General features: G+C 34.4%; 1 protein-coding gene across 4 annotated transcripts in view; it reads left to right on the top strand.

The window, feature by feature from the left end:
* CTNNA3 (catenin alpha 3) overlaps window positions 1-24,513 on the top strand; it is a 1,667,940-nt gene that overhangs the window by 1,595,185 nt on the left and 48,242 nt on the right. For 3 of the 4 annotated variants that reach the window (XM_057505908.1, XM_057505909.1, XM_057505910.1), the window contains exons 16-17: window positions 15,675-15,780; window positions 23,771-23,905. In XM_057505908.1, coding sequence (XP_057361891.1) covers window positions 15,675-15,780; window positions 23,771-23,905 — 241 coding nt within the window. The remainder of the gene's footprint in view (window positions 1-15,674; window positions 15,781-23,770; window positions 23,906-24,513) is intronic. The other variant, XM_057505911.1, reaches the window with a different exon arrangement.

Raw genomic sequence — 24,513 nt, 5'->3', positions numbered from 1 at the left:
ACTCCAAAGATGGAACATTTCTTGTGCACATTTATAGGAAATTTAGACAAGTATCAATTGACATGAGTGTCTACTAATTAACTATGACAGATTCTTAAAGTACTCACTTCAAGTAATTCCAACATCATATGAACCATTAATAGCACTCATACAACTGTAGGAATCTGAGATACACAAAGCCCTTCTATGTGCACTAACCAATGTAACTGTAAATTATTCCACAAGATAGGCAGGACCAACATTACTATGCCTATATTAAAGATGATAAATCTGATATTTAGGTTAAATAGCAACTATTTCTAAGTGCTGACTGTCCCTCCTCCCCTGGCTCCTCTGTTCGCAGCAAACTGTCCTAAGCATCCAGATTCCTGGTGTTGATAGCATCAATTTTGACAGAGGCAAAAACTAGTTATAATGGAGTAGTAGAAAAATCCAAGGATAGCAACAAAAACAAACAAGGGAGGGAGAAATGTTATGGCTGCTACACAAGGCTGAACATAGCCTGAAAGTTGTCTATAGGGAGACAAAACTATGCTTACAGAGAATGAAGTTAGATTCATACTTTCAGGTGATAGAAAATTAACCATAGTGAATGTTTCAGAATTGAAGATGACTGTGAAATTTTTACCTATTTCCATTTATGAACTGACTTGCTTTCATCTATAATGGTTCAATGCTAAAACATCTAGTACTTTGTTAAAGCTCAAATACCATCTTACAATAAATGTAGTTCTAACTGATGGAAGAAATAACAAATGTTAGTTTCTCTTCCTCCTTCCTCTAATGTCTTCCTCCCTCACTCCCTTTCCATAAAGCCACCAGACTTCCACCGCCTATTGTGCACAGTGTCAATGCCAACACCTTAGTTCTTCACGGAAACTTGGCCTTAAGTTCTTCAAAATTTCTCCCTCTGTTTGCTGCCTGTTACTGTAATTATCTAAGAGGGCTCAGTTTGTTCTTTCCACATTTTGTATTCTCTTCTAATGGATTTGAGTTTTGATAAAAAACAATGAGCTCATGTGCTTCTCCAGGTCTGCCTAAATCTTGACTTCTAGGATCAGGTATTTTCCACTTACTTTCTTTTCTCCTCCCTAGTTTGGGCCTTAAAGAACCTTATAAGTTGCTACTTCCAGGTAAAGAAAGTTTTTTTTTTCTTCCTCTTTGCTTGTTCATTACATTTGATTTTTATAAGGTCCTTTTCCTTCCTCAGTATTCTAGAATGCATTTTTTTAAAGAAAATACAATAGTATCTTAAAGAAACGTGCCAAATATCTGAATCCAACCCTTTGTTCTTGTAGAAGATACATTCTGTGTTACTCCAGAGGGCAGAGCTAGGACCAATATGAAGAATTCAGATTTTTGCTCAATTTTTAAAAAATAGCTGACAGTTAAACTGTCAATTCAAAAGAAAGAAACTCTTCGCAAAGAGTTATGGGCCCCCCATGTGGAAATACACAGTCAGAAATCAGGTAACTATTAGTCATGGAGGTTGTAGGAATTATTTCCACACTTGAGAGAATCTAGACTAATTGGCCATCAAGTTCCCATTCAACTATTAGTTTCTATAATTGTGTAGTTCAAAGGCATTTGTCATTAGAAAATATCATCATTCATGTTCACTCTGATTAGCTATTTTTTTCATTCACTGGCCTCATTTCACTTAGTTTTATCCTTTAATATCATTATGTGTGGCTTATGGTACTTAGTGAAGAAAAGAATTAGCTTCTTTGGAAATACTCTGGATTACTTTCACAACTCCAGCTGGACTTTATGATGTAGAAGTTTTATCTTTTATTAAATACACATTCAATTATTATTATATGCCTTCTGTCAGTTCCAAACTTGGTACAGATATTATTTTCTCCTTCAACTAACATTATCTTCTATCTCAAACATGTATTTTATCACATTTCTCAGTTTTATTTTCATCTTACTACAATTACCATATGAAACTATCTTATTATTTACTTTTTTAACATGTTTATTTGTTTCTTAACTTTTCTATATTAGCTATAGTTTTCAAGTTTCAGGGTGCAAGAGTGTAGGCAAAATCCTGGTTTATACCTAAAATGCCCAATAGTTACACTTATTGAATAAATTCGTGAATAAATGGATGACTAGATGAACTACTCTTCTACTTTTGCATCCATGAACCTTAAGATAGAATAGAAAAGACAGTCTTTGCCCAAATGGTCTTTCCAGTGGAGTTACATTTCCATCCAGTCGTATGTTACAGAGGTTAGGGGCCATGCCTTATTCACGTTTCTAACCATCATACTGTTTAACAAAGAACCTTACATATAACCAATAATAATTATCAGCTAAATGTATGAGTTCTTTAACATCTTTCATGGAAGTATATTAGCTTTTCCTAGAGTCTCAGAAATCTTTAACCTTACCTGATTAAAAATAGGATAAAGAGGGTCTGTTTTTGTTTTGGCCCCAAAGAGAATATAAGAAACCGGCAACTTGGGATTGTGTAAACATAGGGAAAGCATCAAAATTACCAGGTTTGACTGACCCCCTACTCTGCCAGTTCCTGAATGTGTAAACTTAATTGAGCCACTAACTTACACGATCATCAGTATTTTCTTTTGTAATTGGGGTTAATAACCTCTGTCAATCCTGTACTGGAGATTTGTTGGCTATATCAAAATTAATTATCTACAGGAAAGTACTCTTTAGTTTGTAAAATGCCATATAGTTTAAATCATTATGGGTAACATTAAATCTTCTCTGAAACTGAGAGTCAGCAATCTGTTTAATCCACAAGAAGGACTAAGAAGTACCCTCAGTTTTAACTAGTAGGGGAACAGAGGGAGAGAAAAAAAAAAGAAGAGAAAGGGAAGAAACAAAGAATAAAAGAAAAAGCAACAAGGAGAGAAGAAAGAGAAAGAGATTGCCAGGCACAGGGTGACGAAGACAGCGGCAGAGAAAAGTGAGTAGAACCAGAAAAAAAAGAATTAATTGTATCTGATGGGATGTGAGAGTGGCACCCTGGAGACCCGGTAGGCTGAGATCCCTTCAAAGCAATAGGTCATGATGAGGTCAGAGACAGGGGCATCTGTTTCAATCTCCAGCACAGGATTGGCCAAGATAAGGCATCATCCCACGGAAGTGGTAACTCCAGTCGCCAGAGACAATATGGCATGCATTTGTTCATTGTTAAAATAGAAAATTCAGCAAGAAAATATGCTCCTGCTTACTAAGAATTTCTTCCCAGGTGGTTGATATGAAATATTGTTTCCAAAAGCCAGACTTGAGCAGGAGGCCCCCTTCTGGGAGGGGGCATCGCCTTCAGAATCCTCAGCGTAAGCAGCAGTGCAAATGACTTAACTGCCCTTTACTTTGCCCATTTTGGCCCAGCTGAAACCTCTGTAATTCCACCAGCCTGGGCTGGCATACTTTCCCCACAGTTAATTATCACATTCATGGCTTAGTGATGGGAACATAACCTTTGAAAAGAAAATTAAATCCTTCATCTCAATTTGGTGATCCCTGGGAGCCGTCTGAGTATATAGAAAACTATAAAGGATGCCCAAGCTCAGCTCAGAAGAAAGAGCAGAACCTACAATTCCCAGCCCTTCAAGCTTTTCTAGAAATAGTAGCTATGTTTAAAAATAAGTTGCTCTTTTATTCCTTAGATTTTTTTTTCTTATTTGTAAAAATGTTTTCTTGCAATTTGAATTCACCTTTCACCTTTAGTTCTTTGCTGTTCTATAAAGCTCCTAAAAATAATTCCTATTGTCTACCATTTCATCTTCTCTTACAGAAATAAACTATTTTTATTTGTTCTTTAGCTTATATAATGTTCCTTCTCTAATATAGGAATGTTCATAATCTAAAATGAGAAATAATAAGAACATGTCTTTTATAGTTTCTATTTGCAACTAACTTAGAAAAGAAGGAAAGTATATAATAGATGAGCATATGTTGAAGGTACGTATGTATTTTAAAATTTTAGAATAAAAAAGTATCTTAAGATAATCATCCATTGCCTAATTTCAGTTATTCAGAGATGATTATCCATTGTGAATTTGACCTTTATTTTGAACTTTTAAAAGAAAAATGCCCTTTTCTTATATCATGCTCCTCTCTTTCATGCTTTCTAGTAATCTATTGTTTGATATTGCCTAACAGAGCAAAAATACAAAATATAACTCAAAACCATGAAGTTTATTTGCAACTTTCTTGAAACACGTATTTTTGGAAGAACTACAATTTGTAAGTCATGGCTGGTCTCCCCACAGCTCTCCCTGCCTCCAGATGCTCTAAGAAACCCAAGCATGAATCATCCGTGGACTATTCCTCCACTAAGCTTAGAATCTAGTTCAAGAACTAAGTCATGTATGCGTATAACTTTAAGGCAGAAAGGGGTGACAATCTCAAGAGTGGTATAAGACAGTAGGAGTATTCAGAGGAATTAAATCTGTATTTCCTGCTGTAGGCAACAGGAGAGGCTTTCTGGAAAGATAACACTTGAGGTACACCTTTAAATAATAATTTCCAAAGTGGGTCTGTGAGATACGCTATAGGAGATGGGAAAGAAAAAATTAGAAACTTTATGTTTGTTATCAAAAACTTAAGAATTGTATGCTAGCTAGTATTTAATATATGAGTGACATGGGAAATCTCCTTTACCGCATATCACAGACAAGAGAGTTCTCCATCCTATAAGGATTGAAAATGGTGCCTTCGTTTGTTCAATAGCTTTCAACATAACATAGTTAATGTGCACCTGCTTAACTGGATTTATGAATTATACTATCTAGTTTTGACTAAGTTAACATTCATTATATTCGATCTATTGTTTTAAACTTTTTAGAAAAAGCCCCATGAACTGAGGATAATTAAGAGAAGCCCAAGCACAGAACAAGCTGTCAGGGTTGACAGTTTTCTTTATTCCTAGGAGGAGAAACTGGTCAGCCACATCACAAAATAAAATCAATAATGACCTAGTCAAAATTGTCAAGAACTGGGTAAAGCAGTTAATTATCCAGAAAATTATAGATTTATATTCTTTAATACTCATGTTAAATTTCTCATTATGGGAATTTTGTGTTTTGAGATTGTTTTTAATGACATTATCATTAGCAAGATATTTTAGAAAGTTTCTTTCATCTTTAACTGATCTCTTTACAATTTTTATATATATATAATTTGTTAGTATGATAGTATACATGTAACATAAATAAATATACATACATAAAGGATAAAGGTAAAATATGTGTTATCTCATTCTATGCTTAACAGAACAGGCTGAGTAAAGGCCCCAAAACAGCCTATTTGGCAAAAACTATAGATGTTTTGCTGTTTATAGCATCAAACGTCAATGTGAAGAGGGGATGTCATAAGACTGCCAGCTCCTGGCATAAGCATATTACTTTCTTGGAGCAGATACTATGAATAGTCACAGTCTTAATGATTTGAGCCTTTGGGAAAATGTCATTTTTTCCCATTGGGGGAAAAGAGTTATTCAGCACCAGAGTGTAAGCCATAGAAATGAATTGTATGAGCTTTCTCTTGAGAGCAAGAAATTTGGATTTTATTCAGAGTAACCATCCTGTCACACAGCTGTTAGTTTTCTTGTTTCCTATTCTTTTCTTCCTAAATAACCCCACTTAATTAGAGGCTTAGTGTCTCACATTTCAAGCAATGTTTTCAAAAAAGAAAAACACTGGGGTTTGGGGAGGCGTTCTAGATAGGTAAGAAAGGCAGCCATCACAGTCAGGTTCCATGTGCTTGCATGCCATCATTAAAGTTTTCGAAAGAATTTTGGGGAATCTTTGAGGCCTATTTTCAGAAAGAGAGAACTGGCAGGCCTTGAGTGAAGTAAGTCCCCTATAGAAAAGGGTGGAGGAAATCTGTGGTCCAGTACATACTGACACTGACCCAAGGCACACTGCTGGGCAGCACCAAGCACCTACACCTAACCAAGAGCAGAAACACCTAGAAAGTTAAAAAAGAAAAAAAAAAAGAAGAAGAAAGGAAGGAAGAATATCTAAGCCCTAACTTTCTCTTCTTTCTATTATAATTTTGGCCTACTAAGAAATACATCACGAAGCAAACAATTCTAAACTAAGTTATAGTCCTTTTTAATATAGTTCAGTGAGATATTAACACGTGACCCTCCAGGCTGAGCCATCCAAAAAAGCAGGTCAAATCTCTGAGTATATTATGAGTCTATTTTATGCCAAGGCCAGAGATTTTTAGAAAAAGGCCAACACATACAGACGAGAGGCTGGAGGGCACAGTCGGGCGTGATGCTGGATAAGTACTGTTTTATAATACTGCTTTAGCTTCTTTTAATGAGGAGGCATTAAGTATGTTGACTCATATCATGTTAGATAAATAACTGGGTAGAAAGCCTGACAGGGGGAGAAAGTGAAAAACAATGTGTGTGTCTGAATTCTGGAGCTGATTATTTCATTCAAATTTTAAAATCATACCCTTTAAAAAATCAACCTTGTGTCACTACACACTTAAATAGCACAGTAAACCATGTAAATCAATGGAGAGCAGTAATAGTGGCACATTAACATGAAAACTAATCACATAAAACACTGTATCTCAATTCACACTCAACCTGAATAAGCAGATTGAAAGTGGTTGACTTTAGAATATCCTAAAATTTAAAAAACTGTGACTATATTCTGATGAAACTGGGCCAGAGATCTACTGGTTTTTATTATCTCGGAAACAACCGCGAGCCCGGATGCTGGTGGCAAGCCAGACCCTTGAACTACCTCCTGTGCCCAACCTGTTAGCTGCAACAAGTCTTGACTAAGTTGGTGGCCCTTTCATCCCCTAACATTTCTTTATCTGAACTTTAGGATAACATTGGGCTGCGACCAGACTGAGAAGTAGATTGGTATGCTGGCTTTAAAAAGGTCAAATGCTAAATAAAAGCTAAATTATATTATTTTCATAAATTGAAAATGATTATTTTCAGAGCCGATAAAATGTGGTTTGATATTAGAGGAGCAGGAGAAGATAGTATATCACAGTGGTTTAAGGGGAAGCTGGAAAAAATGCCCAAGCTCAGTGAGAGATTATGTATGTGATTAATGCTGAAGCCAATGCCAACAGGAAAGAGACGGACTCCCAGTCAGAGTGTGATTGTATTTACAGTACACTGGCTTTGATTAATGTTCACACTTAGCAAAGTATTGTGTAGACAGCGAGAAAAGACCTGTTTTCAAACGTTGGTGCTGAGTACAGATTTCCTATTATGTACTGAGAGGGTTTTGATGAATAATGACTTAGTCTTTTTTTCAGGGAGGGGTCAGGGGAATGGATGCTATAGGGGTTACTTTCCCATGCACAAGGAAAGATACAAGTAGATTTCTTTGTCAGTTGTCACTACCCTTATGAGGTTGGAGAGCCACCACTGAGTTTATCGCTTATTTCACAGTTTCAGTAACTATAATGTTATCCCTAAAATGACTCCTTTAAGTATGCAGCAGGTATATGGTGTCTGAATATCACATGAAAACATGTTCCAGAGTATTCAAAGCTTGTAGGTCTCAAGAAGAAATTACTGTATACACTAATCACCTGAAAAACTTCCCTTATCTCCCCCCAAATAGAACTCCTCCTCTCCTCCGGCCCCAGGCTAGAGTCTGATATGTTTTCAATGCTTGTGTTCCATGTGTAGCTCCAAGAGGAGAGAAAGGTTGGCTGAAATTATTGGGTGGGGGATGGGGAAAAGAGAGAGGCACCAGGTACATACAGTGTCTCTCTAGTTAACTCTGGTTTTCCTAGATCTCCAAATATCCCCAGGTCCTACACTTTAATATGAATTGTAAACAAAAGAACACACAGCTAGCAAACCATTAAGAACCAAGAACCTGACAGTTTTACTGGCAGTTGGAATAATACAGGTCAGGTTAAAAAAAAGAACAAGCAAGCTGGAGAGAAGCAACCACCGGAGTGCTGGCAGTTTGCTCCAGCTGGTGTGGTCTGAGTCCCATAGCTCCCTCGCAGGAGACAAGTCTGACGACCGGGTAGGGACTCACAAAGACTGCAGTAAACTGAAGAGCGGCTCTCCCAGCTGTCTACCTCCTGGTCCTCAGAACCTGTGAATGTTACTTTCTGTGTCAAAAGGAACATTGTAAATGTGGTTACATTAGGGATATTGAGATGGAAGGATTATCCTGGGTAATGTGGGCAGGTCAGATGGAATCTCAGAGGTCCTTACAATCAGAAAGGAGGTCACTGATGGCAATGACAGAAACAGCGACTGCTGCGATGTGCTCTGAAGGTGGACGAAGGAGCCACAGCCAAGGGGTACAGATGGCCATAAGAAGCTGAAAAAGCAACAGAAAGCGTTCTGCCACTGGAGCCTTCAGAAGGAACCAGCCTAGCCGACACCTTGACTTTAACCTGGTCAAAGTTGTTTTGGGCTTCTGACCTCCAGACTATAAAGTAAAAAATTTGTGTCATCTTAAGGCACTGAGTTTACTTGTAACAAGATAACTTGTTACAGCAGCAGTAAGAAACTAATACAAGGAGCCTGTGAAGAATGATTAGAGCAATTGGTACAAGGTTGACACCCGTTGTGAGAAGAAAGAAGCAGTGAGAATCAGCATCCATGCAACTACCAACTCTATTTTCCCCTCCAGGCTGATGCAGGACTTTCTTTGCCATCAGGAGAGTAAATGAGGGTGACAATGTGTCTTAGCCATCGATGTTCTTTAGATTTGATATTAAAAATCATTAATTTACTCAAAAATTGGGCTGAGGTCTAGAAAAATCTACCTATGCACCATGATTTTCACATGTGTTAGGGTTCTCAAATAAACTTAATGGCTTCATTATTGGTTCTAAAGAACTTCTGATGGTCAATCCTGGGCCCCCACCACTAGCCTACATCTCTCTCTGTACCAAAAGTCAAAAGTCCAGGAAATAGGGAAAAAAACAACTGTGACTTTTCTTTCCCCCAGATGTATCTGTTTTTAGCCCTAAATAGAGTGAAAAAAGAAACAAGAAAAAATAAAAAAAGAAAGAGAAATGTCAGGTTGCTGATAAAAGAAATTCAAAGAGGTTATTTCATAACCCTTGGGAATGGTCAGATAGAGAATGATGCTTTAATAGGACTCAGAACAATGACAAGGAATCTCTTGTTCTTGAATATTTCTTCATAATATATGAAACATTCCACTAATTCAGAGCTATTCATTGAATTTCTATGCTTCAAGATGCATTCTGACAAAACCTTTGATGATGCTTCCAACTACATGATTTTTTAAAATTGGCTCTGAAAGTACTAATGACTTAAACTCTTTGCTTTTAAATTTAGATCAATTGGTACTCATTTATCTTGGAGAAAAGTTAAGGAACTTAAAGTTTCTAAGCTTTTATTTCTTGTTTATAGAGTGAAGATAATAGATTCTAGGCATAGCATGAGCATGTAAGGCTGCATACATTGTGATAAGCATGTTATGGGAGCATCCTTGATATGCAATGACAACTCTTAAATTTGTGCAGGGAACAGCCTGCACAACACTGCAGAAATTCTGGATATGAGAACTGAGAGACAAATTGAGCAATTTTCTATGGTCCCTGGAATACAGGAAGCACACAAAGACTTTGTTGTTAGGTGTGCTTTCAGTATAAAATACCACAGAAAAAAATAGTTAAATGTTCACACTTAGGAAGAACTGAAGAAGGTGTCTATCTTTTTTCCTAAAGACAAAAATAAGAATACCTGACTGGCTGATCTCTTCTTTGCTTACAACTGGAAAACAAACTTTGCAAGGAAATCCTTCATTCTAATTCTACTTCTGCTTCTACCTAGGTATTTAGTGGTTTTGGCCCTAAGAGATACTTCCCAAAATCTTTCTCTAAGTATCATAGTCTATCTAGAATTTGATACACTAACAGGTAGAGAGTAGACTAGGGAATTTGAAGGCTGAAGAACAGAGAGAAGATTTATATCTCATATTTTTTTTAGAAAACTAGTTTTGGATTTAAGGAAGGGATTTTCTGCTTCCCCCACACACCTCATTAACACCCAGACAAAAATAAGGACAGCAGCAACAATAATAGTGTCAATAATAACGAAAAGTATCCTCCCCAGGCTGATCCTCCAAAGATCTCTAAAATAAGCCCTAAACCTGCTTCATAAACAAGTACAACATTGAACACGAAAGATGATTGTCACTATACACAAAGTAAAATTTACATAGTTTTTATTTTTAATAATAGACCATCTACAGTGTAAACATTTCAAAACAAAAAATAGAATTGGTCTTCTGCCCAGGTACAGTATATGTCTTATAATTTCAGTTGTATTGGGGAAGAGCTCTGGTACTTTCCAAATTTTTCATGTACTTGTGACATCCAAAATTCCCTTCACAGGGAACACACACTTTTGGTGCTAAAATGAAAAAAAAAAGAGGATACAGAAGTTTAGCATGTGTGGGAGTAAGTGCAGAGAAAATGCTGTGAATTTATAAAAGTCTGTTTTGTTTTCTTCCTGTGGCCAAACAGAACACATTTCCCAGCCCTCTTTAGAGTTAACGCTAGTCTGTGTGTCTGGATTCTACGGATCCAGCAGAGGGCTGTGATGTCTTAGGGGACAGGTTATCTTGTAGCTAGAAGGACCCCAGGTTCTTAAATAGTATATACAGCCCACCACTCCATAATCCACCTTGATGTGGGAAAGGAATACATTTTATTGGGCTAAGCCACTAAGATATTTTGATGTTGTTATAGCAGTTAGGCTAATCTGAATACTATGGAACAAGAGGAGCAGAAATGAAAAAATATATATACAATGTTCAGACAGTATTTTCCTTCTTTCATGGGGCAACAACTTTTTCAGACTTGAATCCCAAATGCCCCTCAGGATTCTAATTATTCAAGATGATTGTTAGTTGATTACACTCACTGACTGTCCAAGAACTGTTACAGGTCCTTAGAACTTGAGACTGACACTTGACAAGAGAAAGTAATATCCAGAGGGAGAGAAGTACCTAATGAAAGTTTCATGTTGACTAGTAGGAAAGCAGTGTGACTTTGCTTGAGTTCAGTACCTCTGTCTTTATCTCGTCATTTTCTGTTGCTTCCATGATAATTACCCCTTCCTTTTGTATATAAAGTCAGAATTACAAGTAAGAGAATTTGGATAGTACCAATACAGAACTAAATCATTACCTGCACTTTACAAAGTTTATACTGTCAAAAAGATTGGTCACAAATTGTAAGTCAACTACTTATAAGGGGCTAAAGAGCAACCTTGAACAACACAATGACTAGAGACACACTGAATTTATGGGTATATATATTTTCTATTTTTCTCTTCTTGTAAAAGGATGTTATGGACAAGTTTATACAGAGTCATATTGTCAGCAGTTATAAGAAGGAACTCAATTTAATCACATCAGTTAATAAACTGTAGTTTTTAAATAAAGTCAAAAGGTAAATTTTTATAAAATATCATTATTTGTTAAAGGATAAAGGAAAGCAAAATTTAACTTTTGCTGAGCAACTAATATGTGCCAAATAGTGTGTAAAATAATGATTTTATGAATCCTTACCATATGGCAAGTATCATAATCATCCTTCTAGTGAAGAGAAAATAAGCTTAGTCAAACTGTCATTTACCCAAGACTACTGGCTAATAACTGACAGTACTGGGATGCATACAAAATTTACTTCTCATGTACATATTCATCTTATTCCACATTATTGCATCACTAAATTTCATTGTTAGAATTAAATAAAATAACTAGGTCTAAAGCTAAAATTCTCAGATAAAGTTCTATTTGTTACATTAGAAATGAACAAAATGCAGTCTCCCATCTAGCATGGCTGTGCAGTGGCTGAATGTGAGTTTTGTGTTTAGAATTCTTGAAAGGAGGAGACAGAGGAAGGGTACTGGGTTAAAAGCAGAGAAAAATAATACTATTTCAAGAAAGAAATTCCAGGACTATAGGGATCTGGGTATTGGTACTATTACTGGTATCATTTCAACCATCTGCCATGATTCCAAAAGCCTATGTCATGTAGCACACTTTTATTTTGTTTGGACTGGGAAACATATATGGGTTGTATTCTCTGAGGCTGTACTATGAGGGTAAGTCACTGTGGGTGACCTCTCAACCACCTAGTGCCTAACCCTCATCTTTGCTCTCTATTGTACTCATGGTAACTCCCATGCATGTCTGAATAAATCTTTTTAGTATTTTTCCCTTTATTTATTTATTTTTATTATATTTGTTTTTTTATTGAGGTATAATTGACTTGTATGTTCCAAGTATATAATGAAATAATTTGATATCTGTGTATATTGTAAAATGACCATCACAATAGGTCTAGTTAACAACTAAAATTAATATTTTAATTTTATCTTAGTGTGTTTTATTGGAAACAGTATAGGATAGTCATTAAAAGCAGGTTCTGTAGTCAGACTGCCTGAGTTCAAATCCCATCTCCAATACTTACTAGCTGTGTAACTTGATAAAAGACATATTTAACATTTCTGTTCCTCAGTTTCCTCATCTGTGAGATGAGGTTAATTATAATTTTAACTCATAGGGCTACTATAATGACAAATTACTTTGTATATGGAATAGTGCCTAGTACATAGAAAATGCTCACTGTGTTAACTCTTACTACGGAACAAAATATGCTATCATAGTTTTGTGTTCATCTATCAAGTAAACCACAATGTCATGGGACTTATTCTATATAAAAATCAAAGCAAAAGAGGATTAAAGAGAAATTTGGTCTTTGTTATCAAAGACTGAGGGGTAACAAAGTACAAAATATATAATTCAGTTTTTTGTTTGTTTTTAATCTCAGAAAATATCAAATCATTTCATAGATATTCTCTGTCTCTATAAAGACAAAATACGTCCATGAATCTATTTGATATTTTCTATTCTTAAGCCAGATCCCTAGTTAGTTGAGTTGATGAATGTATCATCTTTTTCCTTGAGTTAATCAAAAGAGAAGAGAAAGCAGAAAGAAGGGAAGGGCGGATGCCAGAAAAGGGGTGAGGACAGAGAGAGGAAGTCAAGGCTGTGGCAGGGTCAAAGATGGCTGAGAGGTTTGTGTTGCACCAGTAAATTAAGTTTCAAATGATCCCTACTACTTGCCTAATAAAATTTTCCATGGCTCGACATTGCTGGGTTATTGCAACCTTTCCCATTATACCTTCTAACCTGTAATTTAATGATTAATTGGCAGATTCTGTACTCCAGAGTTCTCTATCTGCCCTCCTTTCTGGGGAAATAGATAACTATTGTAATCACTACTTATTAAATATTTCTGACCTCTGGGTTCTTTAAAATATTTCTTAAGTCTATCCCATCTGCCACTAGTATGTTTCTCTGTAGGATCCAGACTCAGTGACTGCAGATGCAGTTTGCTGACAGGAGATCCTGAGAACCTGTAATGAAAATGAAGGCAGCAAACCACCATTGAATGCATTTCCCAATTTAAAAAGCCTTCATTACATAGGACACTTCAGGACGAGAATGTTAAAAATTTATCATAGTTTCAGTAATTGCAGCTTCCTCTGGAAACTTGGCATGATGTGCAAACATTTGTAAAATGTGCATTTTGTTTGGCATTCAGTAGGAAACTTGCCAGACAATACATTTAATTAGGAACATGAAGAAGAGAATAACTGTGGTCTGTCATAATGTATTATCATTACTTTTAAGTTCTATATGTGTTTAAGATGGGGTCCCATAACAAGGTATGTATTTAAAGTTAAAGGCAATTCCCTTTCATCAGCCCAGGGTTTTTATATGGGGAAATATATTATTTTGAAGGGAAAGGTACATTGGCTGCGTTTTTTAGTTATAACTCTTTATCTGTTGTTTAAACTGAGAGTGTTAGCTACTCTCCTAAGAAACCACCTTTGTCCATTGTTTAAGACCTTGAAAATTGATGCATTGCCTTTTGGGGGCTTAGACAGCTTTATGTAAGCGTAACTTTCTCTGGAGATGCATAGCAATAATGAAATGCACTGCCTTTCTGGAACATAACCATGTACATAACATCTAGTTCTGCCTGATGCATAAAGTAAATTTGATTAGAGTGACTCAAATATTATAATAATTAATGTTGATTTTAAAAATATTTCTAAGCAACCCATGTCAGCAGATTCAAAAAGGAGAGGTATAATAACCATCTTCTGAGGCCAGGTTTTCATTGTGTCAGACATGCTACTAACTTTCTTCAGGAAAACTTGCTTATAATGAATTTGAAAAGCACCATGGAAAAAGTACAATGAAAAAGACTTTTTGGCACATAGGGTGCACATGTTTTGGTATTCACATTTTCTGGTATAGAACTCTGATTATTTACTTTTGTGTGAGTCCTGTCTTTCATCAACTACATAGTGATGGTGTCCTTAGTGAACAGAGATTTTCCTCTAATAACAAATCTTATTAGATTTAGCTTTAGAGCGTCTGTCCGCAAGACCAGAGCAAAGTGTAAATAAGACATGGGCAAAGATTGCTTTCATTTCCTTTCTCTTCTAACTCCACTGTATTTTGGTCCCTCAAAATTTTCCTATTCTTCCCTTGCATCTCCCTCACTCTCCCTGCTCCCCTTAAAGCATCAAAACAATTGCTTTAGTGAGTGATTCCTTCGGTGTCTCATTCTCTGCTAGGGACAAGGAGCAGAAGCCAACTAATTAGGACAGTTAGTGTGTGATGCTCAGTAGAGAGAAAGGAATTGGACATAAGGAAATAAGGAAAGGAGTGGTTTTAGTTGTATGGAATGGTTGCACTCATTCAGGTATTGTTCATTTATTTTTCAAGAAAGAGAAGATAAAAATATCTCCTTATTTTATCCCACTCCACAAAAGTGAGAAGTGTTCATCTTTCTTCTTAATTACCTTGGAAAATTCCTAAACAAACCTAACTTTTATTCCATGGCATTAAGGACTAAAATTATTCTAAAGAAACAGTAAACAACAATCGCTTGTTTTATAAATGCTTAAAGCTTTAAACAAAATGCTTTAAAAAATTTTTTTTAACTTTGTTTAAAGCAGTGTTCTGAGCACTTTGTAGATATTAACTCATGTAATCCTTAGAATGACTTCATATGGTGGATGCTCCTATTACTACCAAGGAACCTGGGGCAGAGTAAATATTTTGCCTGACTTACACAAATAGTAAGAATTGATCTGTTTGGGGGAAACAGTCCAAGACAGTCGGTGTGACTCCAGATTCAGACTCAACTACTATGGTATTACTATGAATTTATTTTCGAGAAGAGATAATATGATAAAAACAAAATGCAATTAATCAAAAGACTGTAAAAAAAGGATTAAAAAGAAAAAGACCAAAAATAGACCTGCTAATCAAAATGCATTGTTAAGTGTAAATAATATCCAAAATCCATGTTTCTTTCTAGAAACAGGAAAACACCTTACATCCACTGGAAGTATCTCTAGGCTGAGGTTCACTATAAAGAATACCTGGGAATGAAGATCAAATGGAGTCTATCTCCCTGACAGTATTTCCTGAATCTAAACACAAAAGGCCTTCTTTTATTTTTCATTTTCCATTTAATATTGGTGTCTAACTGAGGCTTATGAAGTATGTGAAGCCAATGGCCAGTACTTTGGGATACCAGTGTTTTGTGTTAGTGTGTGTGTGTCTTTCAGCATGAAGCACTACAACTAACATTTATTCTTTTACTTTAAGGGGCAAAGGACCACTAAAGCATACAACCGATGTGATCTATGCAGCTAAAATGATATCAGAATCTGGATCAAGGATGGATGTTCTTGCTCGGCAGATTGCCAACCAAGTGAGTTCTCTACAAACAGACATGGTGAAAGTCCATTCTATTTGCTCTCTGCCGTGTGTTGGGTTTGTACTCCCCTGGATCAGTTTTCCCTATATTATTATTTAATTATTTTTAAAATGTTTACTGCATAATTTATATGCAAGTAGTGGACAATTCATTCTAAGGACACAATTATTTCTTAGGGCTTTGTTACCATTATTTAGGGCTTGGTTATTTCTTAGGTGTGTGAGCTTCAAATATATTCAAATTGTTTTAAATATCAGTTTTTTTAGTTTTAGATCTACTCTAATTATTTTAATTGGCTGTAATACCTGATGTTAGTATTTATTTTTCCTTGATACTTTAGATTTTTTATTTTTTGCTCTTCAAAATCAATAATACCTTTCAAAATTCTATTATGTTAGGTAGTCTTTGTCACCAACATATTGTGGCATTCTGTATAAAATGGAAAGGCAAATAGTAATTAATAGAATACTAAAGTGAAGATATAAAATGTAGCAAGTATATAATCCTTACAGAGATTGATGTTAAAAGTTTATAAACACTTGGTTTCCTTTTTTTAGATTTCTCCCCTCTCTATTCCAATTTTCTAGGCAGCAGCTATTTTATTAGTTACCTTTTGCTTAACTTTATTTGAAAAATCTGTCAGTTTCTTCAGTTAATGTACTGAGAAATTCAATTAATATTTCAGACTGAGATATAGCATTACTTTGCAGGTTTTATATTATTCAACTTCACAATATATATTTATCTCCCTTTGAGGAATAAAACATTTTTCTTTTTGAATTTGCAACTATTTCATATTATTTATTGCTTATGTTCTTTGAGGGTAACTTTATTGGGCTACTTCTTATTATTTATTCTTTTTATCTTCTATTTCTTGAAACATCAAGAACATTCTCTTATTAGATATTATATTTGTGCCTACAAGAGAGTAGAAATAAATAAGTAGTAACAATAATAATAAATATTCCATAAATATACATATATTTTCAGTCACTACTTTAAGCATTATAAACATTTTATTAGTATTTTTAGTATTTAGTACTTACAGTTAAAAATAAGCTTTATCCTAATATAACTCAAAATCAGGTATGGATAAATAAAGCTCAAATTCACACAAGGTTTTCTGTATTTTAGAATTTGATGACATTCACTTTTATGAGAGAAACTAAATAGTAGCTGAAAAGATAATGCATTAGATAGAATTACATGTACTGATAATTTTTAAATATTTAATGCTCTCAAGGATGCTGCTTTTTATTTTGAAATGCACAGTTTTCAAAGTTCAAATAATTGTGCCAGTTTGAAGTGTTTTTGTTTCTTATACTGTTATTTTTTAATTGCATCAGATCACTTTGAAGTAGGTACTTTTATAACATAGACTTATTAAATTATATCATTGTTTTTAGCATTATTCAAATTGTATGGGAGAAAGTAAAAGTATTGCCTCATTTCCGTATAACTTTTACATTTTAAGAGAAGCATAAAGAATCAGTCACTGGCTATGTAGAATTACAGATGACTCTCTTTGGCCTTTTCCACTTCACATAGTGGAATAGTTTCAAATAAATTTCTTTCATTCTGAATATAGAGAGTTCTGAAGAATCAAAATTGAGAATAAAGAAAGTGACTCTTGTTAGTGATCACCTGCGGAGATTGTCTCTGACTGTGCTTTTTATATTGTTTGATAAATTTAACATTAACAATTTTTAGACCGAAAATAGTATCTGAACTTAATTGTGGAATAAAATGAATAATATAATCAAAGAAATTTTCATGGTGTCTATGTATATTATGAAACAAATCTGCCAGAACATTCATTAATTTCTATTTTAAACAATCTAATTAGTTCCAAAAATTTTAGTAATTTTATAATTCTTCCTAAGTCTATGCTTTATGAAAGAGTCAGAAGGTCAAACATCAACCCAATTTCCAATTCTACCTAACATGGACTTGTGATATATATATGTGTGTATATATATATATAATAGTCTAACACACACATATGTATGATGTTAAACGAATGTAGTTTCATTTTATAGTTTCAAAATCAAAGTTTATATGAGAGAGACTGAAATGAAATCCGACTGATTGAAGCTTCCAGTTCTCTAATTATGCCTTCCTAGACATCCTTTACTTTTTTCCAACCTTCTTCCCTGGCTTGCTTATTTGCACATATGTTTATTGTATGTAACCATGTACAATTCACTACACTGGCATTAGCTTGCCATTAGCTAGCTAGGAAGAGATGAAATAAAACTTTCCTTTTTGACATCCAGAATCCTAATGTAAGCTTACTTGTCCCAGTCACGCAACATCTCTTGGGCTTTAGAAGTGTCTTGAGATAATGTGATAGATTATTAATGCCATCCAACACCATATTGTTCAGGTCCTCTAGAACTCTGTCACTGATCTTATCTCTAGTATAAATCATATTCTTAAAGGACAGGATGTTGTTAGCTATCATATTTCTTAAACATCTTCCTCATGATAAGGAGAATGACCAGTTAGAGAAGTATTATTCTTACAAATCTGATTCCAGACTCTTAGTATACCACTCTATCTGTTCCTTGACTCTGCACTGTAATTCACTGTGTTAAGCAGATATTCTAAATTTGATGAACTGGATAACACCTCATAAGTAGAAATAACACAAAGGAAGATTTCAATTAGTTAGAGAAGCAGTATACCCCAAATAGGAAAGAGATGAATATGATCCAAAATAAAATTAATATATGCTTTTTCACAAGGAGAGACAAAATTAGACTTCTTGACTCCTGGGTGGTGTGTCTGAAGCCTAATATTCCTAATAGAAAATTGCAGTTTTGGGAAAGCAGATATCCAGATTATTGGCAGGGTACTCCCACCTAATCAGAACACAATTAAAATAAATTTTTATTGTTAAATACATTGAAAGCCAATGCTAATTCAAGAAAAAATAACATTTAAAAGACAAGATAAATAATTATAAGCCAAATCATACAAAATGCATTCATCTATGAACAAAACAACCTACAAGGGTAATTTATATTGATATTTTGACAAAATATTGCCAGTGGCTAGCTTCATTTGAATTGTTTTCCGGCTGATGTTATAAGAGGCAAAAATGTACTGTATTAAGACTATACTGAAAAGAAACTTCTGAAGCATTCATTACATCATTCTAACATGTCTCAAGGTTATAATTTCTTGATATAGCTTGTGACAGTATTTGTATCTTGATATTATTATCTATCTGAAAATTATTTTGAGCAGATATATTGTTACCTAGATTTGTTCTCCAGATTAATGAAGCTTTACTTTATACAAATGCATAACAGTTTCTCAGGAATTAAATAGGAATAGATACTGAAGTATTTGATCTATTTGCATCCTTGACATAATGGTGTCCTTTTTAAAGGCATGCTGTTTTACTGTTTTTCCTCTTTATTGGATCCTTGAAACGAAGCTTAAATGCTTTGATGATGATTATAAATATTTAGGTTTATTTCACTTGTGCAAAACTATGTCCCTAGAGATATCTTTCTCTATTCTATGTTTTAGCTTGCTTGCTAAAGAGCAGCAATGATAGGCATAGCAAAGAAGAAAAATGTTCAAAGTATGCTGAGATTTCTAGTTATAATCTCATATTAATGACTGACCAGATTTAACAGAAGGGAGAAAGGGAGAAAACGCTATTCATTGAGATGGTTAAAAGAAGAGAACCAAAGATTTTATAGTGGGCAAGATGGATTATAAGATAGTTGAGGGTTATGTTTTGAGTGTGAATTGTTGATGGGACAATGACATCTGCTGGGCAAATCTAATTGTATGTAGATCTTTTGAAGACAGGGCTGGGTGACAGAGATTAAGCAATTTGTATTTTGTGATAGAAGCCAGAGCAGCATGTACTATTCCCAAGAGGAGGGTGACAGTGAAAAGATGCCCAAAAATGAAGACTGAGAACACCAACAGGACAGCATTGAAATGTTTTTAGAAGACACAGTCATGAACAAGAGAGAGATGGGATCACAGGGTGGGGAGAAGGTTTTTGTTTTGAGGAACTTTATGTTGATGCATTCAAGGATAGAAAAAGGAGGCAAGGAAAGTACAAGAAAGATGGGATCACTGGTGATCTGTGACCCTGAGGAAGGTGAAATGAGACAGCCTCTAGGTCGGACCACAAGTGGAGCAATGAGCCCTGAGGGAAGGTAAAGGTCATTGACCCAGAGTGCTTTTGCTATCACTAATTGCTTGAAATTTCTATTCTAGAAATTCACAGTGACACCTAATACATTCTGTTAACAAACTTTGCCAGCTTAACAGAATTTAAACTGCTGTCTGTAATTGCAAAAGTCATTTTAAATGTGTCTTAAATAAACTTTATATTCCAATATGGACAAAAGATAGCTAAGCTTATGGAATAAAGGTCTTTGAAAGTATTCACTTTGCTAATTCACCCTTAAAATTTAAACTGAAAGATAGTAAATGATTTTTACTTTTCCTCTCATTACTAAATGATATATTCTGTACTGGTACCAAGCATCTTACTAAATGAATGAAAACTAGTTTAACATGAGAAAACCACTTAAGCTGACAGGCTGTCTGCTTGCCTGTACTAAGTGTCCCAGTGGTTATAAAACCTAAATAAAAAAAAAATCCATGCATTAAAAAGCTAACCAGATGTCCTGGTCAACATCTCCTATATTAATAAACTGGGAAATAATAACCAAAGTATGTTATGATATTGTACCACTTTATTTGCCTAAAAGTCTCTAGCAGTGTTTAAAGTTATTTCTATGCAAATTTAATCTAGAAAAAAAAATCAAGGGCATGAATGCTCTACAAATTTAGGGTCCTAACTTTTTTTTATCACCCTCATGTAGAAATATTAAAGATAGGGAAAACAGTATTTGATTGTATAAAGGAGGTTTGGCATCTAGTAGAAGAGTATTTATAAAGTGGGAATGATTTGTTCTCCTGATTCTGCTTCTAAGCAGCCAAAATCAATTCAGAAAGGCCTTCCAAATGTCAGTAGGAAAGAAGACTTCAATAAATTTTATGGTATGGAATTTACCAATTAGTATGTTTTTCTACTTCAGTTATAAAACTGACTACCATCTGTAAGTGTAACCAAGATTCTCATCAATTCTGGAAATTGAGAGTGAATTTGGGGTCAAGCAACTTTTAATTTCAAAAGTTCAATTTGAAACTTTCTACTCATTTGATCCATTGTTTCCTTAAGAGAATACTAGACAATTTTAGTATGGCCTTAAAAGAGTCCCTTGAAAGACACTATGTTTTACTTAAACGTGGGTAATTGCAACCTTAGTTATTGGTCAAGAATCTAATGATTAGTTTGCAAGTTTGACTTTACCAGAAGTTATGCAGTAGTGCTGGTCTTTAAGGAATAAATTCACATTAGTCCTATGTACAATTTACAATTGAGAGTGTCTCTTGATAAAACCAATTTACAAATCAGAGTTGCAAATTACTGTTTTATTATATGAGATAAAACTGGCAGTAAGACTGATATTGTTACTAGACCTGAGAGGTAGGGTCTGCATGTGAGTTTGAATACCAGCTCTACCATGTATTAATCGGACAAGTAAATTAACGCCTGTGCTCATGAAATTGTGTGATTATTAAAAGAGTTAATATAGGTTAAACACCTAGAATGGTATATGACAGATAAAACAGTATGTATCAGAATTATAATTCAGTACATCCATAAGAAAAAAGAATAGACAAGACAGTTAGTGGAGACAAAGAAAACCACCTGGTGAATGAAGCAGAGAAAACTAAATTCAAATCTTCAGACAAATCATATATTCTATCCAAAACTTAGTTTCCAAATGTGCAAAATGATAATGATCAGACCTAACTAAGTAAAGTGGCACTTTAGTAACTGAATTATGCACATACAGGACACATCACAGTGCCTGGCACATAGGAAATACTTAATAATGATCAACTTCCTGTCATGGCAAAACAATGAGATGACTTGCCTTTCATCATTATAGGTAATTCTAGAAAACTAATTTTGGTTTTTGAAGAAAAATCTTGGAACTCTTCATTTTAAAACAGTGCTGGAGACAAGGTTCCCATGAATTATCTTTTTCCTTGAAACTGTGCAGCTTTTGTGATGAAAAATGCTCTTCCAATTCTCGTAAGTTACTGATTCAAAATAAAATACATTCGAAAGAAAATAAATATGGATTCAAATACTAACATAAGCTCTTCAATCCTGAGAAAATTGTGCTTTCTAAATTCCTGATTTTTCAACTGTAAATTGGGAAATCCTTTCCTCACCCTTCTTTTTTTCCTCTTCTTTCTCCTCTCCCTTTCCCTTTTCTTTTTCTTTCTCCTCCCTTCCTTCTTCTTCTTAATTAGGTACATTTTAATCCTCTTGATAGGATTTGAGGGATAGCCCTTAACTTTTTTAAAATTTGAGAAACATCTTTAATTTCAAGGTCTCTCTATCATGTTGTCTGATTGTCTCTCTGGCTGGTAATCATGTATTTGTTTATCCATTCATATTTCCAAACCTACCTAGAAGATTGATAGTATTTTTGCAGAAGAATTGATTTTCCTGCTACCTTTGTTGATTAACTCTTGCTCAGGGGTCACATGTTTTCATCTCATCCACACATTCTGCAGCTATGTAAACCAGTCTATGTAGCAAATATAAAAGAGAATAAGATTATCAGGAATTTTCTGACAACCCTCCAGTTTATGAATTACTAGGTAAAAGCAGAAATTCACGGAATGCTTTTTATTCTTTCGTCCTACTTTTTAATTGCACTTAGATCATTAGAATTATAGCATTTATGATAATAACATGTTTATAATTATAGGAGCATATGTATTTTAAGATATGTAAAATATGAAGAAAAAATTTTTAATTATTCATTGCATCATGTTTATCATTTTCATATATTTCACAGAATGTTTTAAACACAAACACAAACACATATTCACACGATTTGATTGAGAGATATGAAATTTTAAACTGCGAATTTTTACTTTCTAAACATTTTGCCACATCTTTTGAACATATTATTTTATTGAGACTATTTTTTATCACATTATGTAGATGAGGATTCTTATTTAATCTTTCCACTATTTTAGGACATTTAAGTTTTTTCCGAATTTTGCTATTATAAGTAATGCTGCAGTGAATATTTTGCATATAACTTACTGTCCATATTCCCATGTTCTTATGGATTTCAAGTATTTAATGTATTTAAATTTATTTAAAGTAGAATTAACTTATCAGAGATTTTTTTAAAAACTATTATAATTACATAGGAGAAAGAGTGCAAAGATTAAACCCTGACTGCAGATATTTACTGTGCTATGATGAAGCTCAAAGCTGACCTCCAGGAAGCTCCTTACAGAAGATAATATCAAGTAGGAGACTATTTTTGGTAAAGAAATTTAATATGTCTCTAAAACATGTGCTGTTTTTTTTTTTGGCTCCAGGTAGATCCACAGCTGTTATCTAAGGTGTAGGTGATTTCTTTTGTCTGTAATTACTTGCAAAAATTAATAGAATATAATGCATGTTTTGCTGAAGATTTTGTTTTTATGTCCCTGTAAATAACAAAGGACAGTCAGTGCAGAATTATGGTTCCTGAGGAGTATTCTGGTAGCAAATCGAGGTGAAGGGAATAACTGCATTTAAAATACTTCTTTAGATGTACCTAAAAAAATGTAATCTGAAGGCTTCTAACCTTACCATAAATTAAAAGCAATTACTTTATTCACCTTTTCATGTCCAGAAATTCCTTTACTATTTCTTTTGTCTTTGATGAAGTAACTAAGGTTGAAACATGAATAAACTCTTCTAACATTAGCAGCATAGAATCTACATGGGCTTGGTCTGAGAAACTGGACTCCATGAAAATAAAGTTGCTGACTTATAAGGTAACTTCAATGTTAACAGTTACTCTCTCTGACCTACTTACTATTTATTTTTCTATGTTTATGTTTTATGCATATTTAGTGTCCAGATCCATCATGCAAACAGGATTTGTTGGCATACCTGGAACAGATTAAATTCTACTCTCACCAGCTGAAAATCTGCAGTCAGGTTAAAGCTGAGATCCAGAACCTGGGGGGAGAACTCATCATGTCAGCTGTGAGTACTGCCCAGCGCTCACACCATCACATGTAAAAAATGCTTGAAACAAAACAGCTACATGCCTCCACACCCCATCTGATCTTTTTGGTCTATGTAGCTTAAAACAAACTCAATTTGAGGGTATAAAATTGCATGAAATTAAGCCAGCAAGAAATCTTGCTGGATTTCCTAAAGAAATGTTAAGTCAGTACAATTTGTCTTTACTTACATTAGAGATTTTAGAGCAAATCAGGTTTGTAAGCTATTTGGATAAGAAATGGACGTTAATTTAGAGCATAGTTTTCTGACTTTCAAAAGGGTACAGATGAAACTCTGAATTGAATCCTATAGTTTTTATAAAATAAAAGCATAGGGATTGTAAATCAATTAAATAATCACTTTATTCATTTTCCCATTATGCATTCTATAGTCCAGAAATTCGGTTCTTGAAAACTGTTATTTCCATATGTAATTACAGAAGTGGAGTGTGATAGAATATATATTTAGAGGAACTTTCATAAAGTTTTGGTGACCCTGAATTTCAAACCACTATAAAATGACTGTGGTAAAAATAACATCTAACTTTTCTGCTCTTCTTTTAATAACAGTAGATCATTTCTCTAGAG

Source organism: Manis pentadactyla, chromosome 8 (genome assembly GCF_030020395.1).
Source record: "Manis pentadactyla isolate mManPen7 chromosome 8, mManPen7.hap1, whole genome shotgun sequence".
NCBI lineage: Eukaryota > Metazoa > Chordata > Mammalia > Pholidota > Manidae > Manis > Manis pentadactyla.
The sequence above is the reverse complement of the archived record's forward strand: the minus strand, read 5'-3'. Positions and strand labels throughout refer to the sequence as shown.